The sequence below is a fragment of the Chionomys nivalis genome, chromosome 11, assembly GCF_950005125.1.
Source record: "Chionomys nivalis chromosome 11, mChiNiv1.1, whole genome shotgun sequence".
Lineage (NCBI taxonomy): Eukaryota > Metazoa > Chordata > Mammalia > Rodentia > Cricetidae > Chionomys > Chionomys nivalis.
The window spans coordinates 8,294,010-8,313,470 of NC_080096.1; the positions used below are offsets into that span (position 1 = coordinate 8,294,010).

Genomic DNA, 19,461 nt, shown 5'->3' on the forward strand with positions numbered 1-19,461 from the left:
GTCTGCAGCCACTCCCTGTCTCCCGTCCCTAAGCTCGAGACGGCCACGTGACCCTCCCGGGGCCAGTCACGTGAGGCGCAGATCCTGGGTCGGAGGGGGGTTGGCCTAGGGGGTCCGGAGTGGCAGGAAGGGAGGAAGATGGCGGGGTGCAGGGGGTCTGTGTGCTGCTGCTGCCGGTGGTGCTGCTGCTGCGGTGAACGCGAGAGCCGCACCCCCGAGGAGCTGGTGAGCGGCGGCGGGGCTGGGGAGGGGTCAGTCGCTACGGGATGACAAGAGGCGTTGCCGGGGGTGGGGCCGAGCCGAACCGCGCCGGCAGGTGGCTGCGGGTGGGGCCCTGGGGACCGCTGCCTCGGCTCTGCGAGCATCCGCCTTGCTTCGCGTGCTCGAGTCCGAGTTCTTTTCTCATCCCCTCTCACTGGAGTCTGAGGGAGGATCTCGGCCAGCTTGGGTTAATGCCGTCCGTGTTTTTCTTTTATTTACATCGGAAAGGAGTTTTGAATGAAGCAAGCATTTTGAGAATGAGGCCTTTTGCAGGGCTTGATGCTTGTGCAGCTGGTTTAGTTTCTCCAGGCATTTCTTATTCTGTCCTCCACTCTTTCTGGGTCACTGATGATCCGGCTTTCCCCTGCAAAGCAACCTGGGAAAACTTGAGTTGTTTTCTCAGAGTTGACACGTTCCCGCTGATTTCATGTTCCGTGTGCTGTCAAATGAAACCCGAATTTTGTCCTCACTAAGCTGCCATCAGACATCTTTCAGATGTCCTGAAGGTGAGCGCTGTGATTGGGAGAATGTGTCAATCAGTAGACATGTGGAGCTCAGCTAGTGACTAAATACCATCCCAAATGTGTTTCTGAAATTTTGTTCCTCTTTGATGATGGCTCCCGCTGACTTGGATGTTAGTAAGACTTCCCTCCTTCCACCCGTAACCAGTCAAAGGTCTCCATCCTGTGCATCTGTTTTTCTAGACTATCCTTGGGGAGACACAGGAAGAGGAGGATGAGATCCTTCCGAGGAAAGACTACGAGGTGAGGTATTTGGATGCTGTCTTGGGTGACTGAAGTAGTGAGAGTCCTGGCCCCTTCAGACCTCCAGCCAGGGATGCTCTTTGACCTTCTGTCCTCAGGTGTGAGTGGGGCAGAGATAACTGACCTGGGAATGCCACCTAGCAAGTTCATTCCCTCCTTAACCCCCACACAGGTCTGGTGTTAATGCCTGGATACGGAGCGTGTTTGCTGTTAAACTTTTATCCCAGGGTTGAAGCTCTTTACTGTGAGTGCTCGTGACAGAGGCGTGTTTGCGAGCTGTTAGGAGGCCTTGCTTCTCTTCATTCTGGCCTTTTGTTTCGTTTTTTAAGACTGTGTTTCCCTGTGTAGCATTGACTGTCTGGAACTCGCTCTGTAGCCCAGGCTGACTTTGAACTCCCAGAGATCCACCTGCCTCCTCCTCCCAAAGTGCTGGGATTAAAGGTTGCGCTACCACTGCCTGGCTCATTCCAACTTTTTTAATTTTTGGTTTTTCGAGACAGAGTTTCTCAGCACAACCGCCCTTGCTGTCCTGGAACTCGCTCCGTAGACCAGCCTGGCCTCAAACTCATAGAGATCTGCCTGCCTCTGCCTCCCAAATGCTGGTATTAAAGGTGTGTGCTACCACCTCCGGACTCTGACCTGTTCTTGATTATAGTTTCCAGTTTCAGGTATGGGACTTTTAAGAGCGTGGGGCCAGTGTTGTGGTGCCTCTTTAGTCCAGCACTGGGCTTGAGAGTCTGAGGGGGGAAGACCCCCTCTGGGAACCCACAAAGGTGCTTTATCAACCCTGTCCTTACCAAGACTGTCACTCCTATCTGTAGCTCACTTGCCTTAGGCTGATAGCCTCCTCATGTGAATTTTATAGGTAAATGTTTTTTCCAGCAAATCTTTACTATTTCCCAATTGACTATCTAAACATATCAGCTGTGGAGAGCATTGTGTATGCAAGAGCAAATCCATTCTGATACTTAATCAGGAAAGTCTGCTCAGCGAAGGGTCAACTGGAAAACCCTGTTGAAATGTTGGCTATGGTGGCATATTTCTGTAAACCAAAAAAAAAAAAAAAAAAAAGACAAAAACCCAAAACTCTCGTTAAAAAAAAGTGTGTGTGTGTATAAAATTTTTTTTTTTTTTTTAAATTTGAGGCAAAGTTTCATATTGCCCAGGCTGGCGTCAAACTTTTTATTCATAGCCACAAACAGCAAGACAAGCTATACAAAGCTTATTGGAAAAAAGTTGCCAGGGAACAAAAGAAGATAATGGGAGGTTGAATATCATTAAAATATATTATGTAAATGAATGAAAATAATTAAAACAAAATACTGACGATTTCAACTGTGGAGATGGGGGAGTTGTTCATTCCCCAAACCAAAGAACAATATATATAGCAGAAATAAAAGGTTAGTCCCAGCAGAGCAGAACAGCCTCTGCTGGACAAGGTCATAGATTCCCCAGTACCTTGGACCAGCTGAGGTTCCCTGGGGTTGCCCTTGCTTCTAATTCCCCTCGGCAGCTTGACTGAGGTATTCAGGCACAGGTCATGCAGTTCATCCAGTAAAGTAGACCATTCCAGCTGGGCATGGTGGCGCCCGCCTGTATCCCAGAGACAGAGGCAAGTGGATCCAACCTGGTCTACAGAATGAGTTCCAGGACAGCCAAGGCTTTTATACAAAGAAAACCCTGTCTCAAAAAACAAACAACAAAAACGTAGCTCATTCCATGTGGTTCTTAGTGTATCTACAGAATTATACAATGGTCACTCGTCAATTTTAGAACATTGTTGTCATCCCAGAAGGAAACCCATACTCATTAACAATCACTGAACATCATTCCTCTTGCCCCTGATGGAGCAGCTGCTATGTTTATTTGGGGGTGGGGAATGACATTTCCTTTTTCTCTTTTAAATTTTAAAATTTATTATTAGGGGCTGGAGAGATGGCTCAGCAGTTAAGAGCACTTTTCCAGGGGTCTTGGGTTCCATTCCCAGCACCCACATGGCTGCTCATAACGGACTGTAGCTCCAGTTCCAGGGGATCTGATGTTCCCTTCTGGATTCTGGGGAATTGGCATGCATGTGTGGTGCGCATATGTGCATGCGGGCAAAGCATTCACACATATAAAAAATAAAATCTAATGCTGTTGCCGAGAGGTGCTGTGTTTGAGGGTCAGATGGAGGTCGGAGAACAGCTTTGGGGAGTCAGTTCTTCACACGTTACTCACTGAGCCATCTAGTCAGCTTTTTGTTTGTTTGTTTGACTAGTTTTTCTTTGTGTAACAGCCCTGGCTGTCCTGGAACTCACTCTGTAGACCAGGCTGGCTTCAAACTCACAGGCATTTGCCTCAGCCTCCTGAGTGCTGGGGTTGAAGGCAAAGGCTTGTGCCACCACCACCTGGCCAGGTTTTATTTATTTATTTTTTTAGACAGGGTCACTCTTTGCAGACCTAGATGGCCTTCAGCTCAGCAATCTATTAGTATTAGCACCACACCTAGCTTATGTAGCCATTAATCTTTCTGCCTCAGTAGATTTGCTTCTTCTAGACAACTGAAACTTATTTGTGGCGCCCTGATATGGGACAAAGACCATTCCCTTTCCTCCCTGAAGGGAAATAAACTGGTCACGACTGGATTAAAAGGAGCTAGGCACAACTGAAAAGTAGATAAGATAGCCTTCTCCTCAGGGGAGAGGGAGGATGGATAGGCACCTTCAGAAGAGAGTATTTGATTTTAGTTTTTTTTAATTGACATTTAAAATAGAGGCATCTCTATTGGGTTGCACATGGATATCAGGTGAGACAGATGACTGAGTTTGAAGAACAGACAAATTTTGTCTGGGACAAAGTTGGGGCTATCTGCTAGGTCTTTCTTCATCCTGCCTTGTGACTAAGACTCCGTCATCTTCCCCTGTTGACAGTTCTGGAGAGGGATTCCCAGCATTTGACTGCTTGTGACACATCCTGCCCTTGGTAGACAGAGGCTTCAGAGAAAGCGCTTCCTCTTACTCTCACCCAACCCCATCTTGACACCAGATACACGAGTCTTAAATACCACACACCAAGGAGTTCTCCAGCAGACAGTGACTGACTGTGGAGGTAACAACAGTTGCCACAGGTTGAGGAGTCCACACAACTGCCTCCCTTCAGATGTCCTTTGGAAGTGGTAGGATTCTCAGCACTTGGGAGGCAGAGGCAGGTGGATCTCGGTGAGTTTGAGGCCAGCTTGGTCTACAGAGTGAGTTCCAGGACAGCCAGAGCTACATGCTGAGATCCTGTCTCAAGAAACAAAGCAAAAAAGAGAGAGAGAGAGAGAGAGACAGGAGACAGACAGGTTGTCCTTCTGCCCCACTGCCCCAATCTGATATTTTGGTAGAGCCACTCATAGAACTCAGGGAAACGTGGTTTTGATCAACTTGTTTATTAACAAGGGGTATAATAAAAGGTATAGACGTACAGGCAGGTAGAGGGTATACAGGTAAGGTATGAGGAGCTTTCATCCTCTCCTGGGGAGCCACCCTTCAAGCATCATCGTGTGACATAGGTTGACTGGTGGCATCCTTGGTGAGCAGCTTAGTCTTCACTCTTCTCCCGGAGGTCAGTGGTTAGAAATGAAACTTTCTCTCCCTTCCTTCTCTTTTCTCTTTGAGACACAGGGTCACAGAGCCTAGGAATATATCTCAGAGGGAGAATACTTCCCTAGCATGAGCAAAGTCCTGGGTTTGATCTCAGTACAACAAAAGGAGGAGGAAGGATAGGGAGAAAAACAGAAAGCTAAGCAAGACTAGGTCTTGCCTTGTAGCCCAGGCTGGCCTTAAACTGTTCTGAGTGCTGTATTGCAGGTATGTACCTGTATGAAAGTTGAACTTTGTAATCATGTCTCAGTCTCTGTGGTGACCAACCACATCCTGGTTCTTTTTAGGGGCACAGCTCTTAGCTCAGTCATTGCAGTAGCATCCAGAAGGCACTCTTCACATACTGGAGATCCAAGGGTCTGAAGACCACTTTCGCATTTCACTGTAGCATGAAGAGACTGATAGATTACAACATCTTAATTTTCCTGTTTGTTCCTAGAAAGTAGTTACTCTAATAGACTTTCTTAGAGTGTGTGTAGTAGATTGAATGTAACTGATCCCCATAAGCTCATAGGGAATGGCACTATCAGGAGGTGTTGACTTTGTTGGAGTAGGTCTGGCCTTGTTGGAGGAAGCGTGTCACTGTGGAGATAGGCTTTGAGGTCTCCTATGCTCAAGCCATGCTAAGTGTCTCAGACTACTTCCTTTTGCCTCTAAGATGTAGGATTCTAACCTGCTTCTCCAGCACCATGTCTGACTGCATGCCACCATGTCCCAGCATGATGATAACGGACTGAACCTCTGAACTATAAGTGAGCCACCCCAATTAAATGTTTTCCTTTATAAGAGTTGTAGTCATGGTGTCTCTTCACAACAAGAGAAGCCCTAAGACAGTTTGTATGTGTTTTCGTAAGTCTGTATATACATTTAGTCTCTCCTGAATGAATCTACTTTCCTTGCAGATTTTCTTCTTGTGTTGTTCTTGTTTTTTAATCAGAAAAGGATTACTTTATAAAGTTTTTTTTTTTTTTTTTTTTTTTTTTTTTGGTTTTTCAAGATAGGGTTTCTCTGTAGCTTTGGTGCCCATCCTGGAACTAGCTCTTGTAGACCAGGCTGGCCTCGAACTCCCAGAGATCCGCCTGCCTCTGCCTCCCGAGTGCTGGGATTAAAGGCGTGCGCCACCACTGCCTGGCTTTATAAAGATTTTTTAATGTGTGGGTAGGCACACACAAATGCAGGTGCCTGCTGAGTCCAGAAGAGAGCGTCAAGTCCCCTAGAACCGGAGTTACTAGCAGTTGTGAGCCACTAAACTGATGCTGAGAACTAAACTGGAGTCTTCTGGAAGAGCAGCCAGTGCACTGAACAGCTGAAGCATCTCTCTGAGTCCCAGTGATCTTTTTTGATATAAAACCCAATCAGCCTAGAGTTTATAAGGTAGAATGATTGAGCGGCCATACATAAAGTCCTGGACTCCATCCCAGCACTGCACAAACCAGGCATGATGGTGCACACCTGTCATCCCAGCCCTTGGCAGAAAGAAGCAGGAGGAGCAGAAGTTCAGGGTCATCCTCGGCCACTTGGTAAGTCTGAGGCCATCCTGAGCTGCATGAGATCCTGTCTTAAGAAAAAAAGCACACACCAAAAGAGAATTTCTGTACCCAGATGTGAATGTCCAAAACCCTGTTTTGAGATGTTTTCCCATTCCGTATGCCTAGTTCTGTTAAATCAAAATACGGTTGTGTCATACATTTTAGATTTGTTTTCATGGCGCTGAATAACCAACCTCTCTATGTACCTCCCTAGGCTACATCCCTGGCCCTTGGTTATACATTTTATTCTGCATGTTGCTTTTTTGTTCGGTTTTTTTGAGAGGGTCTCACTATGTAGCCCAAACTAGACTAGAACTCACAATGTAAACCAGGCTGGCTTTGAACTCAGAGGCCTGTCTCTGTCTCTCAAGTGTTGGGATTAAATACATGTGCCACCACACCCGTTTTTTTCTTGCGTTAAAGAAAAATTTTTAATTATATATATAGTGCTGGAGAGTTGGCTCGGTGGTTGTTCTTACAGAAAGCATGAGTTCTGTTCTCAGCACCCTCATGATGGTTCACAACCATTTGAAACTCTAGTTCCAGGGGATCCAACACTTCTGACATCTAAGGATACCAGGCCTGTGCATGGGTACAACACACACATACATATACATACATGTGTGTATATCTATGTATATTTATATGTACAGGCAAAATACTCATATACATAAAGTAAATCTAAAAAATTTTTTACATAAAAAAATAAAAGTTATGTGTATATGTATAGATTTGTGTATGTAAGAGTAGTGTCAGCTGAGGGTGTTGTGAGCTATTGATGTAGATGCTGGGAGTTGACCTCAGGCCTCAAGAGCAGCAAGTGCTCTTAACTGCTGAGCCATCTCTCCAGCCTCTACACCTTGCCTTTTTTTAAATCACTTCTTTTCCCCTTAATGAGTCTGAACATTTTCCATATCTGGTGATAATGACTTTGTTTTAATGGTTTGATTGCTACCAATCTTGAGATGTACGATAATTGATTTACTAGTTATCTGTTGTTACTCTATAACTTTTTATAAGGAATTTGGGTGTGTGTGTGTGTGTGGCGGGGTGGCGCTTGCTTTTAATTCCAGCTCTTGGGAGGCAGAGATAGGCATATCTCTGTGAGTTCAAGGCCAGTCTGGTCTACAGAGGGAATTGCTGAACAAGCTCCAAAGCTACAGAGAAACCCTGTCTCAGAAAAACAAAACAAAACAAAAAAAGGAATTTGGACTTGTTCCCAGCAGTCACGGATGGATTAAATTATTACACATCACTCCTTTATTTGACTGATCTAGAACTCGCGCCTGGGAGTAAGACCGCAGGCCAATGTCCACTTGCTTATTAGCTGATGTGGCCATGGAGGTGGTTGAGGGCAGGGGAGAGCACAGCTGGGCTTTTTCTTTGTTGACAGATCGCCACTTCTCTTGCGGTACCTAGAATGAAGTCATCCTTCCCTCTGGATGTCGCTCAGGCTGTCCTTAGCGCAGGTGCTCATGGTCAGAGATGTCTGGTCTCTGGAGCATGGCTGAAGGACTGCCTTAGGTGTAGAAATTGGAGGAGCTGGGCTGAAGCTGGGCCTCTTCTGACATAACTGACAGGTTGCTTTAAAGATAGCCCGTCTGGGTCTGCCTTGTGGCCAGCCTTGTTTTCATAGAAGCCACCTATGAAGAGAATTAGAATTAGTTTGTCTGGGTTAACTTGGTTCTGTTAGTTGAAAGTTTGTTCACTCTTAAGGAATAAGTTGGACAAGCCTGGTGATAGCTGAAGATCTTTAACTGTTTTGTAGAAACAGGAAAGTCTGCCTTTTTCTTTTTCCCAGTGCTGGGATGGCACACGGCCTCATGTACCCTACCCTACCACTGGGGCATGACCTCCCAGGCCCTAGAGCTGTGCCACTGCAAGCTTTCTCCGGAGCGTGAGGTGCTCTCCAGAAGCAGTGTGCTGGGTCTCGCTGTACATGTGCCTCACCTGGGGATCCCAGTCACGCGGAGATCCTGCCGCTTGCCACAGGGGCAGAGCCTGCATTTCCACTGAGCCCTCCTTGGCACTGCAGATGCTGCAGGAGGAAAGCGGAGCTTTTCTAGTGTTAGGTTATGTCTATTCTTCGTGTGTGCCATTATCACTCTGTAATTTCAGAGTCTGGACTATGACCGCTGCATCAATGACCCTTACCTGGAGGTGTTGGAGACCATGGATAATAAGGTGAGCCCACAACTCTTGGTCTCTTAGGGCTGAGAGGTCTTCACAGCTTCTTTTCTGTCCTCCTGGGACCCAGTAAGTGTCCTTTATCTTTCTTCTTTAAGTCTTCTTGTGAAAGAGGGGCATTTAAATGTCTAGACCCCGCTGCTGAGATGTCTCAGCAGGAAAAGGCTCCTGCTGCCAGGCCTGACAACCTGCATTTGATCCCCAGGACCCAGATGGTCACACACACAGTGGTGGCACTTGTGTGTCCCACCCATATATCCAAAATCCCTAGACTTCCTCTTGCCATCCAGTATTCCTCCAGTCAGTATATGAAGCCCAGTGGGATTCATCAGTGTTACTGTGAGGCACCTGAGGTTGTCCTTCCTCACCAAGCTTGCTGTCTCTGTAGATTTAGTCTAGAGTTGGTTAGCCAAGATGCATCCTTTTCCTGTCACTAATGGACCTGTTCTTTTCCCTTGTGAACAGAAAGCGCGAAGATACGAGGCAGTGAAATGGATGGTGGTGTTTGCCATTGGCGTCTGCACCGGGCTGGTGAGCAGTGGGATGTGGGGAGATGGCAAGCTGGGCGGGTTGGGGGATCGGAGGGAAAGCCTTGTTTGGTGAATCCCCTTGCCATCTGTCACTGTGACATTTGTAGCATCAGGACAGTTGTCACCCTGGTGGACTGCCTTTCCTTTTTCCTTGTTCTTTTGAAGATTAATTTTCCTTCTGGTTTTTCACATTACTTTTTGCTTTGGGCTACAGAAATGAGTCACAGGCGCCGGGCTATCAAAGCACTCAAGGCTTGCTTGGTCAGAGCTTACTGTCGATGATATGATTATAGAGCATGACCCAATCTGGCTAAGTGAGGCGGTGGCAGGTAGCACATAGCAGATAGAGCCCAGCTCACGATTGTGCTGGCCGTGGTAGGTGAAGGGGTATGGCAGGATGAACAGGGCTCCTGGATTCCCCAGGTTCACAGATGGATCACAGACAGGGAAAGCTGGGCATATCACCAAGATAATGGTAGCAGTTACGTGTGGGACCGTGACTATGGACTTAAAACATCACTAAAACCAAAGAAGAGAAGCTGGAAAAGTCAACATCCAGCGGGAAGACGTATGCCAAGTCTGTCAGGAAAATGGCAGAGAGGGGCTCAGCCTTGTTACTGCCTTTCTCAGGTCTTGGCCACAAGGCTTAACTCTCCATGACACACCTAGGTAATGTATACATGTTTCATGTCGCACAGTCCTAAGGGACAACCAGCTTCCATTCACGTGGTACCCATGAGATTTTTACTGTTGTGAACTCACACAGACCATCTAGTGGCAGCAATAGTCGGGAGGCCTGTTTGCTAATATTCTAAGGGTATCATGGGGGATGGAATTGGGTTGGTTTAATTGTTTTATATAATTCAGTGTGCTTGGTGGGGGTGGGAACTTGAACAAAAGCATCTGTCCTGTGTATTTCCAGTTGTGGCATCATTTGTATGCAGATGGTAGTTTTTCCTGTGACTGTCCTAGGCTTTTGACTGCCTCATCAATATCCTCATCCCCATAGGCGCTAAGAAGGCAGCCTCCTCTATTCTGTAGCCGCTGCAGCCCTAGCCCTTCCCTCACCCTTTGATCTGTCTCCACTTTCTCCTTCTAGGCATTAGCTGGAGGGAGGACAGAGTTTAAGCAAGAAGCCTTTGATTCCCGCTCTCCCAAGTTAGAAGGTTCCTGGGCCTCCCTTAAACTGTGCAGTGGAATAGTAGCGTATAGGTTTTCGGTAGCCAGCGACTGATACTGATTCTCAGTCAAAATAATGACTTAGAAAATAAGAATACCAAATCACCTATGCCCAAGTAAATGTCCTTTAAGTAGCATTTGAAGCGATATGCTTGTCCAGCTAGGCACCACTGAAGACATTGTGGCTATTTTTTTTTTTTGAATCCTCCCAACATTGCTGAGTGACTGGCTCCCCGCGTGACTCTCCACATCCTTTCTGTACCTTCTTCTTTTACTCTATTCCTCTTCCTCTTTTCTTTGGAGAGGCAGTGGGGCCAGACTGGGGCAGATCTGGGACAAGCAGAGAGCTCACCCCCTGCTGCTGGTGCAGTGAACAACCGCTGGGAGTGCAGTGAGGGAAGGTGAGGCTCTTACCAGAGCGGAGTGGTGAAGACTGTGACTGTCTCTTCCTCTTCACAGGTGGGTCTCTTTGTGGACTTCTCTGTGCGACTCTTCACCCAGCTCAAGTTCGGAGTGGTTCAAACCTGTATCCTTTCCACGGCTCCACTGTTTCAGGCCCATGGCTTCCTGAGACTCACTTTAACAGTGAATGTGGTATTTGAAAGACTTAGCTATTCAGCCAAGAGGTTTTTAATTCTCACTAAAGGACAGGAGAGCATGGCCTTTTTGAGACAGAATTTCATGTCCTGGTTGTCCTGGAACTTGTTATGTAGACCAGGTTGGCCTCAAACTCTTACATCCACCTGCCTCTGTCTCTGTCTTTGCCATTGCCTCTGTCTTCCAGGTGCTGGAATTAAAGGTGTGCGCTACCATGTCCAGTTTAGGAAAGAAAGACTTTAATTAGTGTATTGATGTTCTAGGCGGGTAAGACATAAATGCCCAGAGAAGTCTTTGCTCCCAAGGCCATGTTGCATTCAGTGTTCTAATCAGAATTCCCGAGAATTCTTCACAGAACTCAGCCCTGCTCTTTTTACAGCCCTCAGAAAGAAGCCAAGGTCATTGAGTTAGTTTGAATAACAAGCAGGCCTGCAATCCTACTACAACAGAGTTCAACAAAACATTGCCTGTTGTTACAGGAACACCAGCTAGAGAGGCAGAGCGCAGTTCGCGCAGGTTGAAGTGTAGAGACCTAGAGTCAAGGTTAGCAGCGGGAAAGGCCTGGATGCTCAATACAGGCTGCTGGGCCTTGGTAGTCACTGTCCACATGGAAGATTGTAGATCCCTGTTCATAAAGCTAAATTCCAGATAGACTGAGGGCAGTGTTGTCTTCTAGTTTAGTTGTGTTTTTGAAACGGTCTCTTGTAGCCCAGGCTGGCCTCAAACTCATTGTATGGCAGAAGCTGGCTTGAAACCCCTGATAGGCCTGCCTCAGCCTCCCAAATGCTGGGGTTACGTTACAGGCCGCACCACCTGTCCTGGTTTTGGGTTGGAGATGTAAAAGAGAAAAGCAAGAGACTTAGTTGATGGCAGGTGTAAGTTCTTAAAACTTGAGAGGCACAGGTCGGAGACAAAGACCTCATCTTCCTTGATCTTAAAGCTTGACCACATTAAAGTAAATACTCTAACTTAAAGTAAATACTCGATCTTTGAATCTAATAAGAAACTCCCAAACAACAAGAAAATGCTGTAGATCAAGGAAAACCCAGGTTCACAGCCTGGGGTAGGTTTTCCCTGCATTAAGAAGCAGAGCTAAGCCTCTTGGTGTGCATTGTAATCTTAGCTACTGGGGAGGCTGAGGCAGGAGCTGTGCAAGTTCAAGGCCAGCCTGGGCTACAAAGCAAATCCCAGGCCAGCCTGGGCAATGTAGACCATGTCTCAAAATGAAAAGCAGAACAGAGGGCTAGGGATTTAACAGTAGGAGAGCTCTTGGGTATAGCATGGATAGAGCCTTCTTTTTGCTGTTGTTTGTTTTTTTGTTTTTCAAGACAGGGTTTCTCTGTAGCTTTGGTGCCTGTCCTGGAACTAGCTCTTGTAGACCAGGCTGGCCTCGAACTCACAGAGATCCACCTGCCTCTGCCCCGAGTACTGGGATTAAAGGCGCGCACCACCACCACCCGGTTTAGAGACTTCTTTTCAGTCCCTGGTACACACAAGAGAGACAGGCAGACAGTTCCTCTCCACACATCTAGAAGAATGCCCACATCATATCACAATAAAATCAACCCTCCCAGGAGTGTCCAGAGGAAGACATGAAAGAGCCAGAAAACTGGCAAGGATCAGGAGCTTTCGCATCCCTTTGTTGTGGCTGTTAAATCCCTTCTCCGATGTGGACTTTATATTCATTAAAGACAGCTTTCGTGACAGCTGAAGTTTGCGTCACCAGATGAGGGAAGGAGAAATTATGGTTCATTCATACACTGTAATTGTATGCGGAAGTTAAACTAAACAAGCCACAGCTGTGTGGACCAACATGGCTAATTCCCAGGCAGTGTCGCACTGAGAGACACCGTGTGACGGGACAGTGGAGAGCTGTGGGGACCCGAGGCACTCGGCAAGTGGGGCACAATAGTTTCAGGTTAGTGGCGTCCTGAGTGGGAGGGAGGAAGAGGAGGCTTTGAGGGGTATAGCTTTACTTTTAGTGATAGCCAAAGCCGTAGAGGGTGTCATGTTGAGGTTTGTTCAAGTTGGGCTTGGGGGTGGGTTGGTCACTTTTTTAATGTTTGGGATGGGGAATTCCATATGCTAAAGTTTTTAATTTATTTTGTGTATGGGGTTGGATGTATACATGGTGTTGTGTATGGCGGTCAGAGGACAACTTGTCATCTCAGGAACATGTGTGTCTCGAATCAAACACAGGCTGTCAGGCCCAGCAGCAAGCACCTTTACCCACAGGGCTATTTGACCAGCCCCTAAAGTGACTCTTGTTAGTTTGTTTTGGGATAGGATCTTGTTTAACCCTTATTGTCCTGGAATGTGCCTATGTAGACCAGGCTGACCTTGGACTCATGAGACCCACCGGCCTCTGCTTGGAGTAAAGATGCGCACTGCTGCACCCAGTTAAAGTGGTTGTTGTTATAGGGGCTGGAAAGATGGCCCAGCACTCAGGAACACTTGCTGCTCTTCCAGAGGACCAGAGTTTCGTGCCCTGTACCCATAACCTCACAACCACCTCACAAGCTCACTGTCACCTGTAAGTCCAGCTCCCAGGATCCAACACCTTCTTCTGGCCTCTTTGGGCACCTGCACACAAGTGCATATACACCTATTACAACATATCCACGCGTGCACTCACACACACACACACACACAAGTAAATTTTTAAAAGTTGTATGTGGGGCACAGGGAGGTATGCGCTGAGCAGCTGTCTGGCTGCCCCGCTTCCGTGGGCACGTGTCCAAGAGCCTTCTCCTTGACCCAGCCTCTAGCGGTGGAGGAGTGCAGTCGGAAAGGCTGCCTTGCCCTGTCCCTCCTTGAACTCCTGGGTTTTAACTTGACCTTTGTCTTCCTGGCGAGTCTTCTCGTCCTGATAGAGGTGAGGTGGTTTGGAAATTGACTATGAGCATTGTATGTACTTTGTTGTTGTTGTTTTGGAGACAGGGTTTCTCTGTGTAGCCCTGCTGTCCTGAAACTCACTCTGTAGACCAGGCTGGCTGGATCTGTGCACTTAATCTTCTTCAGCCACATGCTGGGAAACAGGTTGGCTTGTAGGTTTTTGTAGAAATTTTCTATTGTTCCCCTGGAGGTCTTTCTAGGAGAAAAGCCTCTGGTGCTTGGTGAGATTAATGAGGAATGCATGGATGGTCAAGTTGCTTTTCATCCTCATCACCCTGAAATCCCCTAGGGAGCAGTTTACTGGTGTGTAGATCAGAATCTGGGGAGTGGTTCTGCAGTTTTGTTGAAAGGTCCCGCATGGTTAGATCCACAGGCAGGAACCTGTTAAAACGCTGAGGCAGGCCGGGCGATGGTGGCGCACGCCTTTAATCCCAGCACTCGGGAGGCAGAGGCAGGCGGATCTCTGTGAGTTCGAGGCCAGCCTTGTCTACAGAGCTAGTTCCAGGACAAGCTCCAAAGCCACAGAGAAACCCTGTCTCGAAAAAAAAAAAAAAAAAAAAAAAAAAACGCTGAGGCAGAGGTCAGGCTGCAGTCGAGCGTCTGTAGCTGAACAAGTCCTCGGGAGCGGGTGCCGAGAGGACGACAGTGGGTGTCCCTGCTTAGTTCCCTGGCTTGTTGGGTGTAAGCAGCAGAGTGGGTTTTTCATTTGTTTGTGTGTTTCCTTCCCCGACAGCCAGTGGCAGCGGGTTCTGGAATCCCTGAGATCAAGTGCTATCTGAATGGCGTTAAGGTGCCAGGAATCGTCCGGCTCCGGACCCTGCTCTGCAAAGTCTTTGGGGTGCTGTTCAGTGTGGCTGGAGGTGAGGAGAGGCTTTCTACTCTTGCCATCTTGTGCATTGATTAGATGTAGGCTCATGGCTGCTCCTCACCTGGTACCTGTACTTACTGTGTGTGTTAGTTGCTTGTCTCTGTGACCCAGTACATGACAGAAGCAACTCAAAGGAGGCAGAGGTTGGTTTTGATCAGTTTCAGAAGGATTTCAGTCCATCATATCTGGAAAGACATGGGCAGTTCATGATAGAGGGAGTATGTTGTGGGCATCAGGAAGCAGGAGCCAGGCTGGATTAAGCTTTGAAGGGCCACCTTGAAGTATAACTAGACATTTCTCTCCTGCCTGCCAGTTCCTGAGGCTTCATATTATAAATGCTTGGCTGATGGCTCAGGCTTATTACAAGCTAGCTCTTACATTTAAATTAACCCATTTCTATTAATCTAAGTAATGCCACAAGTCTCTCATGAAGCCATCTCTACTACTTCTTACATCTCTATATGTCCTCATCTTCCAAAACCTCTATGGCTAATATTGGTCAGCAAGTAGCTGGCTCCACCCTCTGATTCAAGGTAAACTTTTGGGCAATCTTAGGAATGTCAGAGTGCAATCAAAATATCTCACAACATTCAAGAACAGAGTGAACTCAGTGCTTGCTTAGGAGACAGAGTGAGTTCAAGGACAGCCTTGGTAATATAATGAGACCCTATGTAAAAATCAAACTAAACCATGCCTTACAGTGGCACATAACTGTAATCCCAGCACTCCTGGGGCAAAGATAGCAGACTTGCTTCAAGTTTGAGCCCAGCTGGTTTTACATAGCAGGTTCAAGGCCAGCCATGGCTGCATAGTAAGATGTACTTCAAAAACCAGAAGTTAGCAGATAGAGGGCTCTGGAAGAACACTTGCCCAGGATACCAAAGCTCTGGGTTTGATTGACAGCACCATCAGTAAATAGTGAGGGAGTCAGCAGGTAGGGTGGGCCTCACCTACAGACCGTGGTTTCCTGGCACTGGAATTTAAAGATAAGAACTATTATCCTTTGTTTGAAGGGAATTTGACTTGTCCCAGGTGTGTGGGACAGAGGTGGAGCTCGGAGTAAACAACAACAACAACCACAAAATGACAACCTTAGATGTTGGCCTTGAGGAGTTTACCCAGCTTCTTTTTTGAGACAAGATCTCTTCAGTGACCTGGAACTTTCCAGTTAGGCTAAGCTAGGCTTGCTGACCAGGGAGCCCTGGGGGTCCTGCCTTCAGTGCCCCAGTGCTGGAGGCCAGATGCACTCTGTTGTTTCTGGGTTTTTCTGTTGGGTTCTTAAGCTTGTACAGAAAGTACTTCACTGACTGAACTGTCTCCTCCCTGGCTCTGCTTTTACATTAGAGTCAGTCATATGCTTGCCTGTGTTTTCTAGTTTCTGAGAGGAAGGTTTACATAGCAAAGTCCAGGCCAGAGGCCCTCTGCTGACTGTGCCCTTCCTTTCTCCCCATTCCCAGGGCTCTTTGTGGGCAAGGAAGGCCCCATGATCCACAGTGGTGCAGTGGTAGGAGCTGGCCTCCCTCAGGTAAGGGTTGGTGGGCCAGGGTATGCATCCATCAGAATGGGCCTCCTGGGTAAGCCCAGCAGGTGCAATTTCAGAACCTGTTGCCTTATGGAGTTGAGGTGAAAACTGTGTGGCCTGTCCCAGCAAAGCACCTGTTTCTCTTCAAAGTATAGAGAACAGAAACAGGAAGGAGAGGAAGAACTGAGCGGGTGACTGGTGGGTTGACACGCTACAAGTGTGTGTGGCTGGAAGAGTGGACTGACACCATCTCAGGCTCACCTTGCTCGTTCTACACAGTGATGCAACCCCTAGTCTCAGGGCCAGGCAGGTGTCACCTGTGCACTGGGCTGTGGGTCCTAATTCCTTTCTTCCCTGTAGTTACATAACTGATTAGTCTCCTAAGTGTAGATGAGGAGGCTGAAGGGCTAGCTCAGGACTCAATATCTCCTTTGAAAAAACTGGATTTCATTCATTGATTGGTTGAGATAGGGTCTCACTAGGTATTTAGACTGGCTTTGAACTCAAGAGCCTCTTGTTCAGCCTCCTACTTGTAGGCCATCACACCTGGTCAAAGCTCATATTTATAAGGGCTTTTTAGATACCTGGGCTTTTGTCTGAGAAGTCTCGGTCCCCTGAGGACCATTGCTTGTGGACCCTTTTGCTCCCTGCTCCAAGAAAGAGACTTGAAGAGAGCTGTGGGAGAAGGACAAAGGCCCTTCACTCCAGGGCCCATTTGTCATCTTGTTTGCTGTCTTGCTCAAGTACCAGGCCTCTCAGAAATGAGCCTGGAAGTGGGAAGAGGCCAAACATGGCTTGGGGGCCTGTGTGAGAATCTAGGTCGCCAATGTCATTCCCTGAAAGAGCTAGTGCCATCCTGTGCAGCAGGTCTAGGTCCCTCCCAGCCCCCAGCTCTGCTGTCCCCCTTTTCCTGATTTGTTGACAGTGCGCAGGGCATATCCTGATGCTCCCACACCCTAGGTGACTTCTTGTATTGCAGCTTACTGTCCTGGATGCTTCTTCTTGCAGCACTCCTGTACAGTTATGCAGACACGCGGGCCTCCCTGGGGACCACACCTGTGCAGTTGTGCAGACACACAGGCCTCCCTGGGGACCACACCTGTGCAGTTGTGCAGACACACGGGCCTCCCTGGGGACCACACCTGTGCAGTTGTGCAGACAGGCGGGCCTCCCTGGGGACCATGGGTTCCTGTGCTCTGCCCTCGCGGCCTCTCTGACTTTGTTTCCCCCATTTCAGTTTCAGAGCATCTCCTTACGGAAGATCCAGCTCAACTTCCCCTACTTTCGCAGTGACAGGTAAGCTCTGGGAGGCGCAGCACACCCTCACGCCATGCTAGCCTGGCTCCCTATGACTCAGAAAAGGAAGGCCTCTGCTTTTCTCCTGAGAATGAGAAACCAAAGGACCGTGCTCAGGCAAAGATGATGGCCAAAGACTGAAAACCCAGACCAGGAAGGGCACCCGCCAGATAGATTCCGTAGCCCTGTGGGTCTGTGTGTCGCTGTCCTGCCCTGCTCCCCTCGTAACATTATGGAACACCTTCATTTTTATATTCCCACAAGGCATGCCCGTTCTCACGGGACTCTGCCTTTGGTGGAGAAACGTGGTTCAGTAGCATCCATTGGATGTCACATCCTCTTCCCTGAACCAGGAGCCCTGTTCCATGTTCCTAAGGATGTTCAGGTCAGGGAGCTCCTGGTCTCAGGTGAAGAGGTTAGCCCTGAAAGCATGGGATGAGTGTTTTGACCTCAAGTCCCTGGGGTGAAAGACTTACTCTCCACTCGGTTTTGAAGGTTTTGGTGTCCTTCATCTTATGGCTTGGGGTGGTTATGCCACAATACCCTCTTGGTATATTCCAATTGACCTAACTTCCTCCGACTAGACTCCTGTTTCTCAGACTCCACCACCTTCCAGCAGTGCCTCAGGGTTAAGGCCGTGAACACACTGGAGAGTTTCTCACCTTCAAGCTCAAGCCTGTGGGGTGTGTTTGGCTCACAGGCAGCTATGACTGCCTGCCCAGGACCTTGCTCTTTTGTGGGGGAGAAGGTTCATGGGTAAAGACATGTTCTGAAGGCTCTTTCTTAAATAAACAGGCACATTCTCTCCCCCTCCCCTCCTCTTCCTCATAGAGACAAGCGGGACTTTGTATCAGCGGGGGCAGCTGCTGGAGTTGCTGCAGCTTTTGGGGCCCCTATAGGGGGCACCTTGTTTAGTCTGGAGGAGGGCTCGTCCTTCTGGAATCAGGGGCTCACGTGGAAAGTGGTAAGGAGCCTGTCCGTGGACGCAAGCACAAGTCCAGAGTGTACCTGGACATCACTTGGAGCATGTAACTGTGCTTTTGTTGGAGCTGGCAGGCTGACTCTGTGGACTTCCCTGTCGTGGCAGCCACAGCCTCCAAACAGTGGGCTTTTGTGCTCTTGCTGTGAGCCCACCCCACCCCCAACTGTACACTGCATGCCAGACAGCTGCTATTCTGTCTTTGTGAACTTCTGCCATGAGAATGTGCAAGTCTCTGTTGGGGAGGGAGGAATGGCAGGACTGTGACTTGATCTTGTCACCTGTTGTGGCCTCTTTCCTCTTGGGCGTAGGGCCTGTTCTGTAGGGAGCGCTCAGCATCAGACAGATTGATGCTGGTTCACAGAGATCTCTGCCCTTTAAGGGGAGTGATGGGTTTTAAAGGACTCCCTGGCTGGCAAGATGTTCTCAGTGGGTAGAGGCACTTGCTGCTGCACCAGGCTGGTGTTGGGACTCCCATGGTGGAAGGAGAGGACTGACTGCCGCAAGTTGTCCTTTGACTGCCACATACGCAGATACTTGTAAGATGACTGTCGAGGAGAGAGGGTGATGTCACCAGAGTTCTCGCTTTTTTGTTACCCATCCTTTAGCTCTTCTGTTCCATGTCTGCCGCCTTCACCCTCAACTTCTTCCGTTCTGGGATTCAGTTTGGAAGCTGGGGTTCTTTCCAGCTGCCCGGATTGCTGAACTTTGGTGAATTTAAGGTATGGCTTATCCTTCCTCCCAGGATGCTTTACGTGACCCATAAAAATTGCTCTGGAGTAAACATCAGAGGCGTAGGTGGCCCCTGGAACGGCTATGGTTCCCACACATAACTGCTCCCATGAGCAGTGTGCCTGGGCAGCCTGAACCCTCAGCAGGGAAGCGAGGCTTTCTGTTCTTGTTCCTGTCTCTGTTCCTCTCCCTTCCTGTTCTCATGGCCACTCTGGTTTTTCTTTCTCCCTCCCTTCCCCCTTCTCTCAGTGCTCTGACTCTGATAAAAAATGTCACCTCTGGACAGCTATGGATTTGGGTTTCTTCGTCGTGATGGGGGTCATTGGGGGCCTGCTGGGAGCCACATTCAACTGTCTGAACAAGAGGCTTGCAAAGTACCGTATGCGCAACGTGCACCCGAAACCTAAGCTCGTCAGGTACCTACAGTGAGCCCCTTGTGGGCAGGCCATCTCTCCCAAGGAAGATGGCCCTGTGAACAGTCCCTGCTTCTCATATT

General features: G+C 48.2%; 1 protein-coding gene across 1 annotated transcript in view; it reads left to right on the forward strand.

Moving 5' to 3' along the window:
- The first annotated feature begins 27 nt into the window (after positions 1 to 27).
- The window catches only part of Clcn6 (chloride voltage-gated channel 6), a 33,141-nt gene continuing 13,707 nt past the window's right edge, over positions 28 to 19,461 (forward strand). The window contains exons 1-12 of the mRNA XM_057783495.1: positions 28 to 225; positions 966 to 1,025; positions 8,299 to 8,364; positions 8,833 to 8,898; positions 10,536 to 10,602; positions 13,442 to 13,548; positions 14,302 to 14,428; positions 15,894 to 15,961; positions 17,196 to 17,254; positions 18,086 to 18,218; positions 18,842 to 18,955; positions 19,215 to 19,381. Coding sequence (XP_057639478.1) covers positions 139 to 225; positions 966 to 1,025; positions 8,299 to 8,364; positions 8,833 to 8,898; positions 10,536 to 10,602; positions 13,442 to 13,548; positions 14,302 to 14,428; positions 15,894 to 15,961; positions 17,196 to 17,254; positions 18,086 to 18,218; positions 18,842 to 18,955; positions 19,215 to 19,381 — 1,121 coding nt within the window. The 5' untranslated portion in view covers positions 28 to 138. The remainder of the gene's footprint in view (positions 226 to 965; positions 1,026 to 8,298; positions 8,365 to 8,832; positions 8,899 to 10,535; positions 10,603 to 13,441; positions 13,549 to 14,301; positions 14,429 to 15,893; positions 15,962 to 17,195; positions 17,255 to 18,085; positions 18,219 to 18,841; positions 18,956 to 19,214; positions 19,382 to 19,461) is intronic.